This window comes from Zalophus californianus, chromosome 4 (genome assembly GCF_009762305.2).
Source record: "Zalophus californianus isolate mZalCal1 chromosome 4, mZalCal1.pri.v2, whole genome shotgun sequence".
Classification (NCBI taxonomy): Eukaryota; Metazoa; Chordata; class Mammalia; order Carnivora; family Otariidae; genus Zalophus; species Zalophus californianus.
Window position 1 is genome coordinate 61547796 of NC_045598.1, and position 19782 is coordinate 61567577.

Below are 19782 nucleotides of genomic sequence, written 5' to 3' on the forward strand. Positions count from 1 at the left end.
CTTACTCCTAAGATGTGGACTTTTGATATCTTACCTGAATACCCAATCACTTAGTAAAGTCTCCATTCTGGTTTCTGGAACTCCAAAATTTCCTATTACTGCATGACCTCTTCCATCATTACTATATATTTTTCAGCCATAAGTTGGTGATCTTACCTACTACAGAGTCTTTCTCTGTTTCTGTGCAGCCCAACTCAAAAATCCTTAGTGAATCTCAATGCAGATATCTGCAGTCCTCTCTTTGTGCAGCTTCTTCTTCTGCCCCAGTTACCCTACTTGACAAATTATAATCATTTTATAATCCCAGAAATTTAATCTTGATTGTCAACTCATTATGATCGCCCTTTCACTTTCTCTTCTGTGACAGAGAAATATCTCGGGCAGAAAGTCAGAACAATCATGGAATATTGTGGAGGCTTACTTTGTGTCTTTCCCTTCTTCCAAAGATCACAGTCTCTTGTTCATGTTCTTCAATGACTTAGAACAGAAGAGTCATATATTTTGTTCCATTTTATGTATTTGACTTGTCAGTAAGGAAAATCTGTACAAGTTATCCAGTCATGCCCCCATCTATTCTTACGTTTTAGATTACTTCCAAACATATGAAATATCTAATAGACACAATCTAGGATTTGCACCTTAAGCACATGATTTTGGAAGTAATCTAAAAATAGATGGGGGCATGACTGGATAACTTACATAGATTTTCCTTACTGACAAGTCAAATACATAAAATGGAGCAAAATATATGACACTACTGTTCTAAGTCATTGAATTAAAGAGGGCATGTATTGAATGGAGCACTGGGTGTTATACACAAACAATGAATCATGGAACACTACATCAAAAACTAATGATGTAATGTATAGTGATTAACATAACATAATAAAATAACATTTAAAAAAAATACTGTTGTTATCCATTATCTGCATAATAAAATTCAAGCTCCTAAATAAGAGTTTCAAAATCCCTTAATTCACAATTTTGCTGGAATCACTTTTCAGACTCCTGCAGTCTCTGCTCTTCCAACTCACATGGTTTTCAAATTTAATATGCATAAGAATTATATGGTAACTACATGTTTAAAATGGATGTTTCTCTCCACATCTCACTTCAATCAAATTTGGTACATATAAAATATGCTGGGAATCTAAAATTTTAACAAACAGCCTAGGCAATTTTGATGTAAGCAGTCTAAGGCTAAATGATAAGGATCATTGTTCAAGTCTTGCAACTCAGATTGTGGTAAGAAGACCAGCAGCTCCTGCCTCAAATGAGAGAGTTTTAGAAATGCAGAACTTCATTCCCTATCCCATCCCTAACCAACTGTGTTTTGTTGTTGTTGTTGTTGTTGTTGTTGTTTTAATCCTAGCTGACAGGTTTACAGACTAAAGTTTGAAAAGAATTGTTCTAGATTATTTCATTCTTTAGGACAAGCATTTTTCACACTTCAGTGTTTTTATTCTTATTATTTCTTCTGCTTAAATATCTTTTTATTTCTTTTCCTAGTAGGAGATTATTACATATTTGAAACCAAGATAAATTGAGCTTCCTTGAGCTTTCTTGAACTCCCAAGCAGATTTTATTGTACTCTCTTTTGGGTTTCAATTACAAATTCACATTGTTTTATATTATAATATTTATAATTATTTATTTAGATATTTCATATGTTGTTCTGTGAACTTGTAGCATTGGGAGTCTTTTTCTTTAATTCCTCAGTGTATAAGGACCTATAAAATATTCTTGATAAATATTCTTGAGAAATTAATGAGTATCCAAACATTAGCACAAACAATACTTGACATTGATTGATATAATATACCTTCATAAAGACTGTCAGCTTAGAAGCTAGACTATTTGATTCCATATCTCAGTTCTGAGACTTACTAGCTGTGCATCTTTAAACAAATTACTCCCCTCTCAGTCTCTGAAATGGAGGAAATAGAATTACATATTTCATTGAGTGGTTTATAGTTTTAAAGAGGACAAACCATATGCAGTATGTAGCAAAATACCTAGCACATAGTAAGTACTCAATAAAAGTTAACTATCATTGTTGAACTTTCAAACATTTATTGAAGACCTAATGTTCAGCCATTTTTTTAAAAGATTTTATTTATTTATATTTATTTATTTATTTATTAAGAGAGAGAAAGAGTACACACACGTGCCAGCCCATGAGCAGGGGGTGGGGCACAGGGGTAGGGAGAGGGAGAGAGAGAATCTCAAGCAGACTCCATGCTGAGCACATAGGCCAACACGGGGCTTATCCCACAATCCTGATATCATGACCTGAGCCAAAACCAAGAGCCGGAAGCTTAACTGACTGAACCACCCAGGCACCCCTAATGTTCAACCATTCTATACAGAAAAACAAACAAAAAGGATTGTGTCTTCTGGATTATTACATTCTAAAGAGATGAGAGTATGAAATCCTAAAAACATTAAAGTAGTGAAGTCTACACTTAGATCAATGGATTCCAAATTTTTTATCATATGCCATATAAAATTAGCTCCCCCAAAGCATATTTGTTCATAAATTATAATTATGAACAAAATTATCAATAAATAGGTCTAGGCAAAAATACACTCTCTGGCAGACAGCGTTAAAATTTGTGGGTATAAATCCATATTTCATATGTCCTTTTTGATAATATCAAAATATTTTGACAAATTTGTTTTCAAATATGATTAAATTGTAATTAATTTTACTTGGAAATTTGGCTTACAAAAAGCTCAGATTACTAGAAAGAAAATTGCCAGCATTCTAGCTCTGCCATTTTCCTTCCCTTCTTCTTATATTAGTGATATACATTTCCTCTGTGATTTTTTCACAGGAATCTTTTAAAGATAATGTGCTGATTTTTTAGAGATAAATTCAGTTAAAATTAGATATTAAAATCTATAAATCCCCTGAATTTAGCTCACATAAGCTATAATGCATCCTTATATACTAAATGCTAAAGAAAAAAAAAGTGAGAAGCAACTCTCAACTTCTCTCCATTTGGAATTACAAGTTTTATTTATCATACTTTAGGTATTGTATATGACACATAACTAACTGATACATGAACTGAGACCACCAGTACAAATTTTCATGTTAACTATTAGTAAAATAAAATATATATAAAATATATAAAATAAAATAAAAAATAAAGATAAGTAGAATTTCTGATACTTTCTTTTTGCACCTTAATTAATTTTCTTACAAGATACCTGTCATATTGGCATTCTACTTTGGGGCATACTTCTTTAAATCATATCTAAATTGAACTCCTAAAATGAAACATAAGATTTTGAGGAAAAATTTGAGATTTCCATAATTTCAAACATCATAAGCAAGAATGTTAATGAACAAAAACATATCTGACTGTCTAATTAACCTCAGACATACTCTTCCTTCAATACACAGGCAAACCACTTGAAATTTCTCCAGTGAATGAAAAATTGCATTTGATTAGTCAACTTTTTTTTAAGCATTTCATGCTTTAAAAAAATGATAAAAGCAGGTGCTGAATGGTCATTTATTCCATCCTATAGACTTATAGCAAGATCTCATTCCAATCATTCAGAAGAAGTCATTTAAATATTTATTACATAGGGGAAGGGCATGGAAGGGGGGGAAATTTAATTCAACCTATGTCTTTTGGCTCACTAGACCTAGGTTCTTATTACCACACAACTATGCCTAACAGAAAGTTGTTTTCTATTCATGGTGATCCATAGCCTGGAAACTGTTGTATCTTTTTTTCTGATGTTTTTTCTTCCTTAACACGTGTATTTGATTGCAAAACTGATATTTTTTTCAACTATCCTAAAATCCAGGTCACAATGCATGTGTTTCATAGTTTCTGAATCCTTTACTTACATAGATTTTCTCTGCCTCAACACTACTGCTATTTTGGATTGGATTATTCCATGTTGTGGGGGCTGTCCTGTTCATTGTAAGATATTTAGCAGCATTCCTGGCCTCTACTTTCTAGATGCTGGTAGCCACTTCTCCCATCCCCAGTGTGACACCAGAAATGTCTACAGACATTGCCCCTTGAGGACAAAATCACCCCCTGCTGAAAACCATTAATTTAGAGGACAAAGTTGATTGATATCTTTTTAAAATCCAAGTTACCTTTTTATTTGAATAAATAAAGTTTCCTGATTAAAGAGAGCATTTTCTCCAAGTAGGAATTTGTCAAGATAATAATAACAAATTCTTGGAAAAAGAAACAAAATTCACACACACAAAAATAGAATCTTACTTTTTGTTTTTGTTTCTTTTTTTTTCTTTTTTGATACTTAACTAAATCTTCCAGTTAATTGCAACTTTTAAACACTGCTTAAAATTTTTAATTTAAGGAACCAGAAAACATTTATACCCACAAATTAGAGCAAACATTAAGATTTATTTTTATACATACATTTCTTTTTAGTAAACTAATATTTCATAATCTCTAAATTAACATGTTCTCAGTAAAAACTTGATAGGACGTTATTGAAAACACTAATTTATCCTTCTTGGAGAACCTTCCCTGACCCCTCCCAAGTCTGGATTAGGTGCTCCTCCAATGTACTCTCATAAACACCCTGTATATCTTCTTATACTGTGAATGATTCTCTTTCATTACATGGTTACTTCTCTACATCTTCCTCTAGACTAAGGGTCACAATCTTAAGTACATGTAGGAAAGATACAGGTAACATAAATGAATTAAGGTGTTAGATAATATGACAAAGTTAAATGGGGGCTAACACTTGGACTCAGTGTTTTTGAGACATAAGACATGGTGGAGACTGTGGCAAATTAGAGAACTTATGCTCCATGTAAAGGAGCAGTCAACATTCAGCTCCAGCTAATCATTGCCATGTAGGCAGGTAAGCCCAGTATTTCCCCAAATTTCAGAGAATCAGAAATTATGAAGTTTCCTGATATTTAATTTCCATTAATTCAAAATTTTAGTTTTAACTATTATGCAAGCCAAACCATATACATAGTTTCCCCTTTGTGACCTGTTTCTATGAGCACCACCAAGGCAGAGATTAGATCTAAATTTCTTATCATCTTAATCTAAGTGCATAGAATAATTCCTGGTGTATATTCATCAATAAATACATGTTGCATAAATAAATAAAGTAAGTTATAATTCTATGGTGAATAATTCTATTATTCAAAGGAGGAAGAATCATGTTGACATTGGACAAAATATGGTTCTATTTTGGCCATTAGATGTGGAAATTAGAAAATTGTCAGATATCTCCTTAAGGAATGTTTAGTAAATTTGTGGGAATAGAGAGTGTAAAAATGGATTGAAAATAAATGGAGTTGGGAAAATGTAGGCAATGAATAAAGATTGGGCAGTATCTTGAGGAGAGATAGGATCACAGAAAGATTCTACAATAGTGTGTTTCTCGATCTTTTTAAAGTTTTGCTTCTTTGGATAAACATAAACCTTCACTGTCTGTTTACATGTATTTTATTTTAAAATAAATAAAATTAAAGTGAAAACAAATTAAAGAAATTATATTACTCAATTTGCTTTTTCAAACAGCATGTATTTGCATTCTCCCAAATTCCCAGAGATTCTGATTAGCTCCTCCCTATTAAATCAACACTATATTATTGGAAGAGAGAACAAGTATATTCAAAGGCCAATTAGGAGCAGCCCACAGGACATGATTATTGAACACTAGGAAACAGAAGAGGAAGGGTCAGCAAAAGGGATGAGAAAAAAAAAGCAAAATTAGAGGCCTTACCTCGAGTACAGGTACTCAATCTACAAGTGTGTTCCTTCTCTCTTTTCTTTCCTTTTTTCAAAATTTCAAGCAAAGTCAAGTATTCCTGTCACACCAAAACCTTTAATAAGTGCTATCTTTTGCAGAGGTAAATTCAGAATTATTTCAACAAGAGGCATGTAGGTGTGAACTTTCATGAGCAGTTATTTTTATACTGATTAATGGATCCTTTCATTAGAGATGTCTATGATACATGAGGCAGCTCTAGTCCATTAAACTTTAATGCCTAGAGCTAAATATGTTTCATACTGAAGCTCTGTATGGTCCCTTGCCCTAAAAGAAACATTAATAGTCTTTGAAGACTAAAAAACTGCTTTTTTACTTTTTTTCCCTACTAGCATAAACACCAGGCTGTAATAATTACTGGGCTGGGTAAATTGGGTTGTAGAGAAAAGATACATAAGTAAGCACATTATTAAAATATTTACTTATATATCCCTGTTTTCACACTCAGAAACCCAGTCTTCTTTCCAAACCGAGTTCAGGTCTTCTTTGCAGCTTGATCTGACATTTCAGGGAATATTAGAATATTTGCGTTAGATAGGGTATTACAGAAAACAATTTAGTCTGACTCTGCATCTTGCAGGTGAAGATATTGAGGTGTTTCATGATTAAACATATTTGGGGATAAAGTGGACTGAGATTAAGATGTAAGGTGAATGTTCTCATAGGTCAATCTTGGGGGTGACATTTAATATTAGTATATGAATTTATACTTGTAAGAATCTTGAGTTTACAAACATTCCCACATACATTATATAATTTGATCCTGTTACAACCCTGTAAGATGGATACAGCAGGTATTAGATTCCCTTTTTACAGGTGAAGAACACATGGTCAGGTCTTACACATGAAAGGCAAAAAATTGAGAGTAGAATATTAGTTGGGGGTGGAGGGTAACATGTTGTATTGAAAAAAGCACAGCACTTAAATCAGAAGGTCTAAGTTCAAATCCCAGTTAAGCTTTGATTTAAATGTGCATTAAAGAAACATTTTATGATATGCTATGTCAGTTGAGTTCTTGAAAAGCAGGCTCTGAAAGGGATTTTGGAGTGCAAGAGATTTATTTGGACGTGACACCTGTGAAAGGCAAAGGAAGGCAGTGGAATTAGTCTGGGGAAGCTGTCAGACCACAGTGCAGACTTACTAAAATCTTTGCCAGCCCAATGGGAGCTCCAGAGCAAAAATTGCCTATTAGAGGAGTAATGCTTGAGTGGCAATGGCTAGGTCCTTTTACCACCAGCTTTCTCAGTCAATGACTGGGGGCCACCTTGAAAAGATCTCAACTCTACTGCTGCAGTGGATCCTGAAAGAGCTAGCTAAGGGAGATTGCCAGCTAACCACATTCCCAGCCCATTCTTCTTGAAGGGAGATCTGAGTGGTGTATCTCTACATCTGCCAAACAATGGGAAATACTCAGTATTTTATATTAAATGAAAAAGGGAGATTATTTATCTCTATATGTAGTATAGCTCAATTGTGTACATAATAATTAATAACAAAAATTATGTGTCAAGCTTTATGCAAAATGCATTACATCATTTGATTTAATCCTCACAACTCTGTGAGATTGACACTATTATGATCTCCATTGTATAGAAAAAAAAACCCATAGCTTAAGAATTTAGGGAACATGTCTCAAATGTAGGAAGTGGCCGTTAGAATGCAAACACAAGTACTTTGCGGTGCTAGTCTGTGCTCGTATCTAGTTTCATGAAGGTCCACACCTGAGAAAAAGAATGGAAGGAAATAAATGAATAATTGATAATAGTGATTATATGGTGGTACTACAGATTATAAATTGTTATTTATTCCTTTATTCTGTTTTCTACATTTTCTACTATGACATGTGCTAGTCATCTGTTAAAGCATAACGAATTACCCCAAACTTAGTCCTCTAATACGGCAGTCATTTTATTATTCTTAGGGATTTTCAGTTCAGAAATTCAGACAAGATGCAGCAGGGATGGCCTGATTCTGCTAGACTGTATTTAGGGCCTCAGCTGAGAAGACATAAATGACTAGGGTACTTCATCAACCAGGGAATTGGAATCCCCTGGAGGCTTCACATATCTGGTGCCTGGGCTGGAATGACTGTAAGTCTAGCTTTAGCTGGGTCATGTGAGGGGAAAGCTTGTATATGATATGCAGCTTCTCTGTGTGGCCTGGGATTCCTTACAGCCTGGCTGCCTCAAGTTAGTCAGACTTCTTACATGGTAGCTAATAGCTTCAAGAACAGGTTTTCCAGAAAATAGAAGGAAGATATGTGGCTTTTTATGACCTAGCCTTAGAGGAAACATAGTTTATTTCTACCACACTCTTTTGATCAGAACCCACCTGGATTCAAGGGGAAAGGCCACAAATTTCACATCTATATGGGAAGATTATAAATGAATTAGTGTTGTGTTTTAAAATCTCCAAAGGACATATTTCCATAATTAGAAGAAAGTAAATTTTAAACATTAAAAATTCCCAGTTTAGTTTTCGTTCTGAAATAGAATTAGCAAAAAACAACACAAAAAAGTGTGTGTGTGTGTGTGTGTGTGTGTGTGTGTGTGTGTGTGTATTTAATTATGAGCTTTGGTGGTAGAGAATCTAAGCTCCCTGACACTAATGGTTGCTTATCTTGGCTTTATCCATAGTAACAATCACAGAGCTAAGAATAGGCAAGATATTAGATTCTGTGTTACATTTTAATGCATAGTACAAAGTTGGAGTTGCTAACATTACAAGAAATTTTTCCCATTTACATAAATCTTTAGAAGTCTGTTGTATCTCAAATCCTGTTTTTTCAAGGATTTGCTGGACATATTTTTTATCCAAGCCTTACTCTACCACACACAGATTTTCTTTTGTTTAAAAATAAATAGCATACAGGGGCTCCTGGGTGGCACAGTTGATTAAGCATCAGACTCTTGGTTTCGGCTCAGGTCATGATCTCAGGGTCATGAAATCAAACCCCACCTCTGGCTCTGCACTGAGCACAGAGTCCGCTTAAGACTCTCCCTCTCCCTTGGCCCCTCGCCTCCCAACTCTTGCTCAATCTTTAAAATTAATTAATTAATTAGTATTGTACACATAATGCATAACAGAGGCTTATTTCCCCACACTTTAGAATGCTTCTGTGTAAAATCTTTTAAAAAATTTTTGCCTTTAGATACTTGTTATATATTATAGAGTGCAAACAATAAGATCAACTTTGTCATATTTAAAATTTACCCATGTTATTATTTTATATGAATGATTTTTCCCCCTGGGAGGTGTGTGTCATATTGCTGACTTTTAAAATAATTCCATTAGAACACAATACTTCTGTAGAGCAGGAAGAAAATATTTGGGACTCGTCAGTTAAATGCAACAAAATACAGCAAAAGTATATCCTCTCTTTGATATTGGAACTAAGGAAGGATCAGCTAAAGCACCATGGATCATCAAACATGAAGCATGGACTTTAGAGTCAAACACACCTGATTTTGTATCTAGCTACAACACTTACAAACTACTTAAGGTTCTACAAGTACTTTAAATTCTTTGAGTCTGAACTGCTATCAGCCATGATAGGGATAATAGTCTTTTTCTCACAGGTAAGTTGTAAGGCTTGAAGAGATGATGTCAATAAAACATTTTACATGGTATTTAGCCCATAGTAAGCAATTTTTAAGTAGCAATGATTGCTTTGTTACATTCTCTTTAGCATAGCTTGGGAATATAAAAGTTCTATCTTTATAGTATTTAGTAAAAAAAAAATTAGGTCAATCAGAGATCAACTTGAGAAATCTAACCAAGTTATGAAAGGATAATTGAGTACTTCAAACTGACCTCAACATTTGACTATTCTGAAGAAATCATGACACACTTTCTCTTACATTACACAAATTTTGACTAAATAAGAGAAAAAATAAAGATAGTTGAGAAAAGGATGGATGTGCATTTACTAGAATTTGCCTGATAAATATTTCATCTATTGCATTATTTTACATGTATTTTAATATAGCCTAGTACAGTGCTTGTCATAAGATAGACATTCACTAACAAATATTTGTCAAATTAAAGAGTATCCATCTTTCTATGGATTTGTACAAGTTCTTCATATATATACAAACCACTTGTCAGTGTTATATATTGTGAATATTTCTCCAATTTGTCATTTATCTTATTGTATTTTTAATACTTTTATTTGCTTAAGTTTATCATGTTTCCCTCTATTTTAAAAAGGGATTTTGTGCTTAAAAAGACTTTCTCCATTTCCCTGCATTTAAATGCCTATCCATCTGCAGGAGAAAATGTTTTAAGGTGATGTCTTTTTCATTTACCTCAGAGACTTTAGCCCTCACCATTTAAAAATAAAAGTTATTGATGAGGTTGGAGTGAACTCCTGTGAATTGTTTTTGTTTTGTTTTGTTTTGCTTTGTTTTTTTTCTGGAGGAAGCAGAACAGGTAGACATTTCCTGTTTCCAGTACTGCTTCAGAGTTTTCCTATGTTTTAATACTTTGATTCAGTGGGTAACTAATGAAGCAGAAGTAAAGTTGTAGGGAGGATGTAAGGGCAAAGGAGAAACAGGAGTTAGATTATGGAGTCAGTTCACTTTCTTATTTGGAAGTTTTCACTGAGGACCAAACTAAACCCCAGTCTTCTATGTCTGATGGCAGTAAGTTTATTGAGTATTATTTTGCCAGGTACCTTACAAATACTTTAAATGTATTATCACATCAGTTGTGAATGCACAGTTTGTATATGTATCACATCAGGACATACAGTTACTGTCCCCTTTATTTATAACCAAGGAACTTAGTATAAAGGGGTTATGTAACTTGCCCCAGCTGACAATCATTAGCAGAGCTGGTGTTCTAACTACAGAGTAATTCTAGTACCCGCAGTCTTAACCCTAAGGATCTCATGTAAGTATCTCAAACTTGACAGGTGAAAAAAAAAAATTTTATTTCTACCTCAAAAACTGCTTCTTCCTGATTCTTCCCTAGCTCTGTATCATGTCATTTTCCTGCTAGCTATTGCACTTGGAAAAAATTCAAACACCAAATACCATGGCCTACAAGACCCTATAAGATCAGGGGTCTTAGACCTCATCTTGAACATTACTTTTCCTTTTATTTTTAATTAACATATAATGTATTATTTGTTTCAGGGGTACAGGTCTGTGATTCCTCAGTCTTACACAATTCACAGCGCTCACCATAACACATACCCTCCCCAATGTCCATCACCCAGCCACCCCATCCCTCCTGCCTCCCTCCACTCCAGCAACCCTCAGTTTGTTTCCTGAGATTAAGAGTCTCTTATGGTTTGTCTCCCTCTCTGGTTTCGTCTTGTTTCTTTTTTTTTTTTTTAAGATTTTTTACTTTTTTATTTAACAGAGAGAGAGAGTACAAGCTGGCGGAGTGTCAGGCAAAGGGAGAGGGAGAAGCAGGCTCCCTGCTCAGCAGGGAGCCCGATGTGGGGCTCAATCCCAGGACCCCGGGATCATGAACTGAGCTGAAGGCAGACACTTAACTGTCTGAGCCACCCAGGCGCCCCTGGTTTCGTCTTGTTTCATTTTTCCCTGCCTTCCCCTATGATCCTCTGTCTTGTTTCTCAAATTCCTCATATCAGTGAGATCATATGATAATTGTCTTTCTCTGACTTGACTTATTTCGCTTAGCATAATACCCCGTAGTTCCATCCATGTTGTTGCAAATGGCAAGATTTCATTTTTGATGGCTGCATAATATTCATTCCATTGTGTGTGTGTGTGTGTGTGTGTGTGTGTGTGTGTGTGTGTGTGTGTGTATCCACCACATCTTCTTTATCCATTCATCTGTTGATGGACATCTAGGCTCTTTTCATAGTTTGGCTATAGTAGACATTGCTGCTATAAACATTGGGGTGCAGGTGCCCCTTCGGATCCCTACATTTGTATCTTTGGGGTAAATAACCAGTAGTGCAATTGCTGGGTCATAGGGTAGCTCTATTTCTAACGTCTTGAGAAACCTCCATACTGTTTTCCAGACTGGCTGCACCAGGTTGCATTCCCACCAACAGTGTAGGAGGGTTCCCCTTTCTCCACAGCCGACAGAGTGGGAAAAGATATTTGCAAATGACATATCAGATAAAGGGCTAGTATCCAAAATCTATAAAGAACTTATCAAACTCAACACCCAAAGAACAAATATTCCTTTCTTTATTTTTAACCTACTCAACACTGGCCTTCAAGCATACTAAGTTTATTTCCATCTTAAGAAATTATGTGTTTCACACTTAGCTGCTACCTGATCTTCAGTGGCCATCCTTGAAATTGTGACTTGGATTTCTCCTTTTTGGTATTTACTATTTATCTCAAAGTGTACCTTCTCAGAGAAGTGAAGCATTCCCTGACTACTCAGTTTAAAGTAGCCACTTTATCATTTGCTAGTTTTCCTTCATTGGTACTTTACGATACTGTATATAATATTTTTTATTTATTTTTATTTATTTATTTTTATTTATTTATTTTAGAGAGGAGAGAGCATGTGCATGGGGGGGAGGGGCAGAGGGAGAGGGACAGGAGAGAGAGAATCCCAAGCAGACTCCCCGTTGAACATGGAGCCTGATGGGGAGCTCAGTCCCAGGACCCTGAGATCATGACCTGAGCCAAAAGCAAGAGTTGGTTGCTCAACCTACTGAGCCACCGAGGTTCCCTTCTTATTTATTTTATGTCTCTCCTCTTACTGTGTATACAGTACAAATGTAAGCTCCATGAAAGCAGAATTTTAACTGTCTTACCCAATGCCATGTTCCCTCTGCTCAGAACAGTGTTTCACATACCATATATGCTATGTTTGTTAAGTATTTGAAAGTTTTATTGAAAAAGAGAATAATGTCATCAAAACTGTGTATAAGAATATTTATTTAGTAGCAGTATGGAGGCTGGACTGCGGTGGGAAAAGGCTTAATCACGGAGACTAGTGAGAAGACTGTAAAATGGAGGGTGATATTAGAAATAAGAAAAAATGTAGGAAGTACTAATGACTTAGATCCAACAGAATTCTGAAACTGATTGAGTTGAAGGACTCAAAGACATTTGAAACAAGAAAATGTCATTAATATGAATAAGAAATACTAGGCGATTTTATACTGGGGAAATTATGAATGGAATTTGCAAGAGCAATTTTGAATTTTGAATTTGAGATGCCATTGATAGGCAGGATGTATGGAATTTGGACTTAGAGGGATTTGGGCTAAAGATGAAGCTATCTGATTGTATAAGAATTGCCAAAGGTGGCATTTGGAATGAGAAAGTGGCTTGAAGCTAAACTCACTTTTTGAAGGCAGACAGAAGCAAAGAGGAGGCAAGAAGAAAGAGATCATCTGACTATAGACAGACAGGAAGAGAATTGACACTGGATTTGGTAAACAAGGTTACCTTCTGAAACTGAGGAGGTGATTTCAGGACCATGGTGAGTCCTTCTGTCTTAGGTGGAAGAAACTAGCATGGCAATTTCTCTTGATAATATAAGGCAAGCACAAAGGGAGAAGAGATGGTGTGAGAAAGAGCAAAATTCAATGTGTAAGGAGTATTGTGAACTCAGTTGGGATTTATGTAAGATTTGGGTATACATAGCTAGAGATTACTGAAGAAATGAGATCACAGCTGTCAGCAGTGAGTGTCAATAACTTTTTATGGAAACTTGGAAAATGAAGGCAAGGATAAAGATAAAATTAGCTTAGCTTTAGTGGAAAAAAAAAAGAATGGAGAAAATGCAGGTCTATATCTGAACAGAAGGAGCCAATGGAATAGTAGAGGAACACAAAATCTTTAACTTATTTAGTAGAACAGGTGTGCAGAGTAGAAAATTTGGAAACTATAACATTAATTTTGCTATTTAGAATTCTTTACCAAAGTTTTTTCACTTTTTTATAACTTCTTTTTTATAACCTTCAATTATGTGTAACAGGATTAAGAAATCAAACTTGTTTTTTTAAATGAGAGGATTTTCTTCACCAACAGTATTTGAAATAATATGTTTATGGATAAGTGCAATGACCTATCTCATGAAGACTTGACTTTCTTGCCACAGACTGTGTTTGAGTTGTTGGTGGGCCAAGTATTAAAGAAGTTATGGTTTGAATTCTTACTTTGAGAGAGAGGATCAAACATGAAGACTGTTCTTTGCATTCCCTTCCAATTGTGGGGTATTATGAATATGTGACCTTCCATATCACTCTTTTGAGTGTTCTGACTTACAAAATAAGGTATATAATAGTATTTTTTTCATAGGCAATTTAGAGAAATACTTATTTTTTATTTTATTTTTTTATTAAGCATTTTTAAAGTGCTACCATGTACCAGGTTTAAATAAGTTAATGCATATGAAAGGTTAATTACATAATAAAAATTCAGTGAATGTAAATTGCTCTTAGTATTGTGAAAAGTTCCCTGTCTTTCTAAGGACAGAGATACACTGCAAATAATAGTACAAGGAAAGTAAGGATCACTTTGGCCATTGCATAAATTATTCTAATTCAAAGGCCTAAATATTACTTCAAAACATTTTCACTGTTAAAATGAGTTAAGAAAGACACTACTGATTAATTATGTATAGGGCCATGACACTATGTGTCTTTAATGTGTACAGGAACCATGACACATATGTAGAGAAGAAGCAATTACTGAATTACCAGGAAATAGTCCACTGCAGTCAGTCCAATCATGCAGTTGCCAGGGAAAGCACATTTTTCGGAGTGACCTACACATAAGACTGAGTTGAGTTTGCAAGAGCCTCACCATAGGTAATGTCCTTTCTATCTTTTATGGTCAAGTGGTAGAGGATTGATTGAAACTGAATAGCCTTGTCATTTGTTCCTACGTTTCAAGCATTTGAGAGCTGCTCTCTGCTGTCTCATGTGCTCTTATACCAGAAATCACACTTAGGTTTTCTTTGAGCGCCTAAACTGGCTGACAGTCAGGGAATCAATATATCCTGTTGCACAGTGTCCAAACCTGCTATTAGTAGAAAAGTAACACTAAAGATGTGTTTCTTTACAGGACAGTGCAGAATTGATCACTTCTCTGCTTCACAGTGGAGCTGACATACAGCAGGTTGGGTATGGTGGCCTCACTGCCCTCCATATTGCTACAATAGCTGGTCACCTGGAGGTAAGTCTCACCTTGGTCACCTGTGAAAACAAACCTGGCTCTTTTGATTCTTGTTCTGAACTATTTTCAAAGGCTGGCTTTTCAGATTCTAGGAGTTGGCTTATTTTTTAGCTACTTGAATACATACATTTATTTTGAGGATCAAGTTAAGCTATATAAATGCTCTTTTGATAGTTAATGCAGGCTGTTTTGTAACAATATAATCAAACATCAATTAATATAAAGATGGCTGGATACACACGGGCTTTATAGAAGTGATTAAAAGCATAGATTTTGGAGTCAGGCAATCACTTACTGTGTTTACCTCAAACAAATTATTGTCATCTCTGTTTTCTTCATTTATGAAATAGAAATTATAATAGGTTTATTGTAATGATTAAATTAGATAATCCATATAAAGCACTTTGCAGATTGCCTCATGCAGATTAAGGACTCAGTGAAAGATCATTCTTTCATTCATTCGCTTGTGTATTATTTGATTTATTAAGCATCTGTTGTGCCACAGATAGTGTTCTAGTTCTGAGGTGAGAGTAGCAAAAAAATAGGCAAAACTCCATTTTCTTGGAATTTAGTTGTAGAGAATGAGATAGACAATAAAGAAAAGAAAACATAATGTCAGTTAGTAGTAAGTACTAGAAAAATAATAAAACACGTTAAAATGAAAAGAGTAGAGAAGTGGGCACCATTTAAAATAAACTATATAGTAAAACTGTATATAAAATATATGTGATAACACATGCAAAGACCCTGTGGCAGAAAAGAATTAGTTGTGTTTCAGGGACACAAGTAAACCAAAGTTATTAGTGTGGTGTGAGCTAGAGATAGAGTGATGGAGATGAGGTCGGGTGGCTGGTTACAAACAAGATCACAAAGTGCTTTTAAACACCAAGGGAAGGACTCTGGATCTTGTCTTAGATTTAATTACTAAAATATTAATTTTATACATACAAAGCATTTTGTATTATTTATTTAATCTACTCACAAATCCTCATGAAATAGTTTTTAATGTCACTGCCATTTGATAGATATAAAACCATGGCTCTTCTATAGTCATTGTCTTTAGATATTGCAAAGCCATTGAGAAAAAGAGCCATGTCTGGAATCCTGGTCAGTTTACTCAAAATCTCATGATTTTCACACTGTAGTATTAGTGATAAACACAATATCTTTATTATTAAATAGTTATCTAGTTCTCCCTTTTAGTCATGTTACAAGTTAAATTGTACTTTCTTTGCTAACACACACACACACACACACACACACACACACACACACGCCAACTGTGAGCAAGTAGAGCTGCATATAAAATCATATATAAAACCTATAAAATGGGTTTGATCCACTTCCCTTAACAGAGTCACTTTATTTTTTTTAAGATTTTTTTATTTATTTATTCATGAGAGACAGAGGGAGAGAGAGAGGGAGAAGGAGAGAGAGAGAGAGAGAGAGAGAGAGAGAAGCAGAGGGAGAAGCAGGCTCCCAAGGAGCAGAGAGCCCGATGCGGGACTTGATCCCAGAACTCTGGGATCATGACCTGAGCCGAAGGCAGACGCTTAACCATCTGAGCCACCCAGGTGCCCAACAGAGTCACTTTAAAGCGCTCTTACAGTCAATAAATATTAACATATCTCATTGAGAGCAAAATAGTTTCCTTCATGCTGACATTTCCACCCTTTACTATATCTTATTTCTCCCCCCAAAATAGATCTTTTGGTGAGATTCACTGTAAATATAAATGAATCTGTTATAAAGGGGAAATTTCATTAGAATCACCTAAATATCAGTGTTTTCCAAAAAAGAAAACAACTGAGGCCAGTGATAAAGTAAATGGAAGGTAAACATTAAGAAGTCTGCGTGGAAGAATTGGCAAGGTAGACGTTCAGTTCCAGCGAGATATGTTCAACCTCTTAATTCAGTGGTGGGGAGGGGAATGGCAGAATATGTTTTGCAAAACAAAATCCTTTTTGTCTACTGCTGAGCTGATTACATTTGTAAGGGATAGACTTACAAGTTTCAAAAGTAAGGTGGTGAAGAGCTTGGTCTCTTCATTTCCTATTCAAATACTCTTTTTTTGCTTTGTAAATCATAGTGTGGAAGGAAATATAATTCTACCAGCCTTAGGGCAAACTTTACCAAAATCATTCCAGATAGGTTTCTACTCTTGTCTTGCATTTCTTCATGGATTCTCCAACTTCCTTTATTAGCTGTTGTATAACATTTAGTGACTTTTATTGTCAATCACTGCTGGTGCATAAAACAGGTTTTATATACATTAACCTTTATTCTCTTCTTATCTAATGGACTAATTAAGGTACAAATCAGATAATAAAAGAAAATGATATTCAAAAAACCTACAAGCATCATATTCAAAATGCAAAATTATTTTCTTTGAATTATTTTTCCAAAGCTATTAATTGCAATACTCACTTTTAATATATTTTCTTCCCCCATACTCATTCATTCATTTAATAAATATTTTTGAACCTCTACTTTTTCCATAGCATAGTGCTAGAATATGGGAATGATATAAGAAAATATGACATACTTTTTTCTTCTAAAGACATTATAGTGTAGCTGGACACACAAAATTAATACACAGGAAAAATTATATAAACAATTCAAAAGTAAAATAGTACGGACGGAAGGGAAAAGAGTCAAAGATCAGAGTGACTTTGGTAACTAGGAACAATTAGAAACCTAGCAAGAAATAACAACACAAAGTGAGGAGTGTTAGGAATTCACTGGGAATAGAAATCAACGTGGACTGAAAGAGTTGGGGAAGGATTTATGAGAGAGGTTTTGAAATTGAGCTGAACTTTAAAGAGTAGTGAGAACTGGACAGAGAAGAGAGGAATCATGTCCAGATATGGTAAGAAGAATGAGCTGAACACATTTAGGGGAGAGTGAATATAATGCTAGATGAACAGATTGTGAAGAGTCCCTACAAGTAAATTTGGATGTTGGGAATGGACCAGACTAAGGAAACTGAGAATAAAAGTCCAAGGAGTTTAATTCAATTCAATAAGCAATTATTGTAGTTTATGATGTGTAACACACATGCCTAGATGGTGTGGTAGATAAAGAGATAAATAAAAGATGGAAATTCTTTTTTTAAATTTTATTATGTTATGTTAATCACCATATATTACATTATTAGTTTTTGAGGTAGTGTTCCATGATTCATTGTGTATACACCCAGTGCTCCATTCAGTACATGCCCTCTTTAATACCCATCACTAGGCTAACCCATCTCCCCAACCCCCTCCCCTCTAGAACCCTCAGTTTGTTTCTCAGAGTCCATAGTCTCTCATGGTTCATCTCCCCCTCCGATTTCCCCCCTTCATTTTTCCCTTCCTATTATCTTCTTCTTTTCTCTTTTTAACATATGATGTATTATTTGTTTCAGAGGTACAGGTCTGTGATTCAACAGTCTTACACAATTCACAGCGCTCACCATAGCACATACCCTCCCCAATGTCTATCACCCAGCCACCCCATCCCTCCCACCCCCCACCACTCTAGCAACCCTCAGTTTGTTTCCTGAGATTAAGAATTCCTCATATCAGTGAGATCATATGATACAAGTCTTTCTCTGATTGACTTATTTTGCTCAACATAATACCCTCCAGTTCCATCCATGTTGCAAATGGCAAGATTTCATTCCTTTTGATGGCTGCATAATATTCCATTGTATATATATATATATATATACCACATCTTTATCCATTCATCTGTCGATGGACATCTTGGCTCTTTCCACAGTTTGGCTATTGTGGACATTGCTGCTATAAACATTGGGGTGCACGTACCCCTTCAGATCCCTACATTTGTATCTTTGGGGTAAATACCCAGTAGTGCAATTGCTGGGTCATAGGGCAGCTCTATTTTCAACTTTTTGAGGAACCTCCATACTATTTTCCAGAGTGGCTGCACCAGGTTGCATTCTCACCAACAGTGTAGGAGGGTTCCCCTTTCTCCGCATCCCTGCCAACATCTGTCGTTTCTTCACTTGTTAATTTTAGCCATTCTGACTGGTGTGAGGTGGTATCTCATTGAGGTTTTGATTTGGATTTCCCTGATGCCAAACGATGTTGAGCACTTTTTCATGTGTCTGTTGGCCATTTGGATGTCTTCTTTGCAGAAATGTCTGTTCATGTCTTCTGCCCATTTCTTGATTGGATCATTTGTTCTTTGGGTGTTGAGTTTGATAAGTTCTTTATAGATTTTGGATACTAGCCCTTTATCTGATATGTCATTTGCAAATATCTTCTCCCATTCTGTTGGTTGTCTTTTGCTTTTGTTGACTGTTTCTTTTACTGTGCAAAAGCTTTTTATCTTGATGAAGTCCCAGTGGTTCATTTTTGCCCTTGCTTCCCTTGCGTTTGGTGATGTTTCTAGGAAGAAGTTGCTATAGCTAAGGTCAAAGAGGTAGCTGCCTGTGTTCTCCTTTAGGATTTTGATGGACTCCTGTTGCACATTTAGGTCTTTCAACCATTTGGAGTTTCTTTTTGTGTGTGGTGTAAGGAAATGGTCCAGTTTCATTCTTCTGCATGTGGCTGTCCAATTTTCCCAACACCATTTGTTGAAGAGACTAGAAGACAGAAATTCTTGCTTTTTAAAGACACAGCCAATAGGATTTTTTCCCAACAGGAGATGACAAGCCACTGAGACTTTTTAAACAAGATAATGCCTGGAGATTTGATAAATAATGTATTGAAGAGGATTTCTTTGAACAAAGTGTTTAGAATGGATTCCAGAGTGATGATATGATGATTAAACAGAGAGATAAAAAGATTGGGTAACGGCATCAATTTGGAGGAGAAATCAATTAGCTCCAACATGTTGATCTACTGACAACATCCAA

At 35.2% G+C, this 19782-nt stretch overlaps 1 protein-coding gene across 5 annotated transcripts in view; it reads left to right on the top strand.

The window, feature by feature from the left end:
• Window positions 1–19782, top strand: part of TNNI3K (TNNI3 interacting kinase) — a 315373-nt gene that overhangs the window by 31941 nt on the left and 263650 nt on the right. For 4 of the 5 annotated variants that reach the window (XR_003522330.2, XM_027606927.2, XM_027606935.2 and 1 more), the window contains exon 5: window positions 14808–14918. The exons of the other annotated variant lie outside the window; for it this stretch is intronic. Coding sequence is in view for 3 of the 4 variants with exons in the window: in XM_027606927.2 (XP_027462728.2) it covers window positions 14808–14918 (111 nt within the window). In the remaining variant the exon portion in view is untranslated. The remainder of the gene's footprint in view (window positions 1–14807; window positions 14919–19782) is intronic. 5 annotated transcript variants of the gene reach the window in all.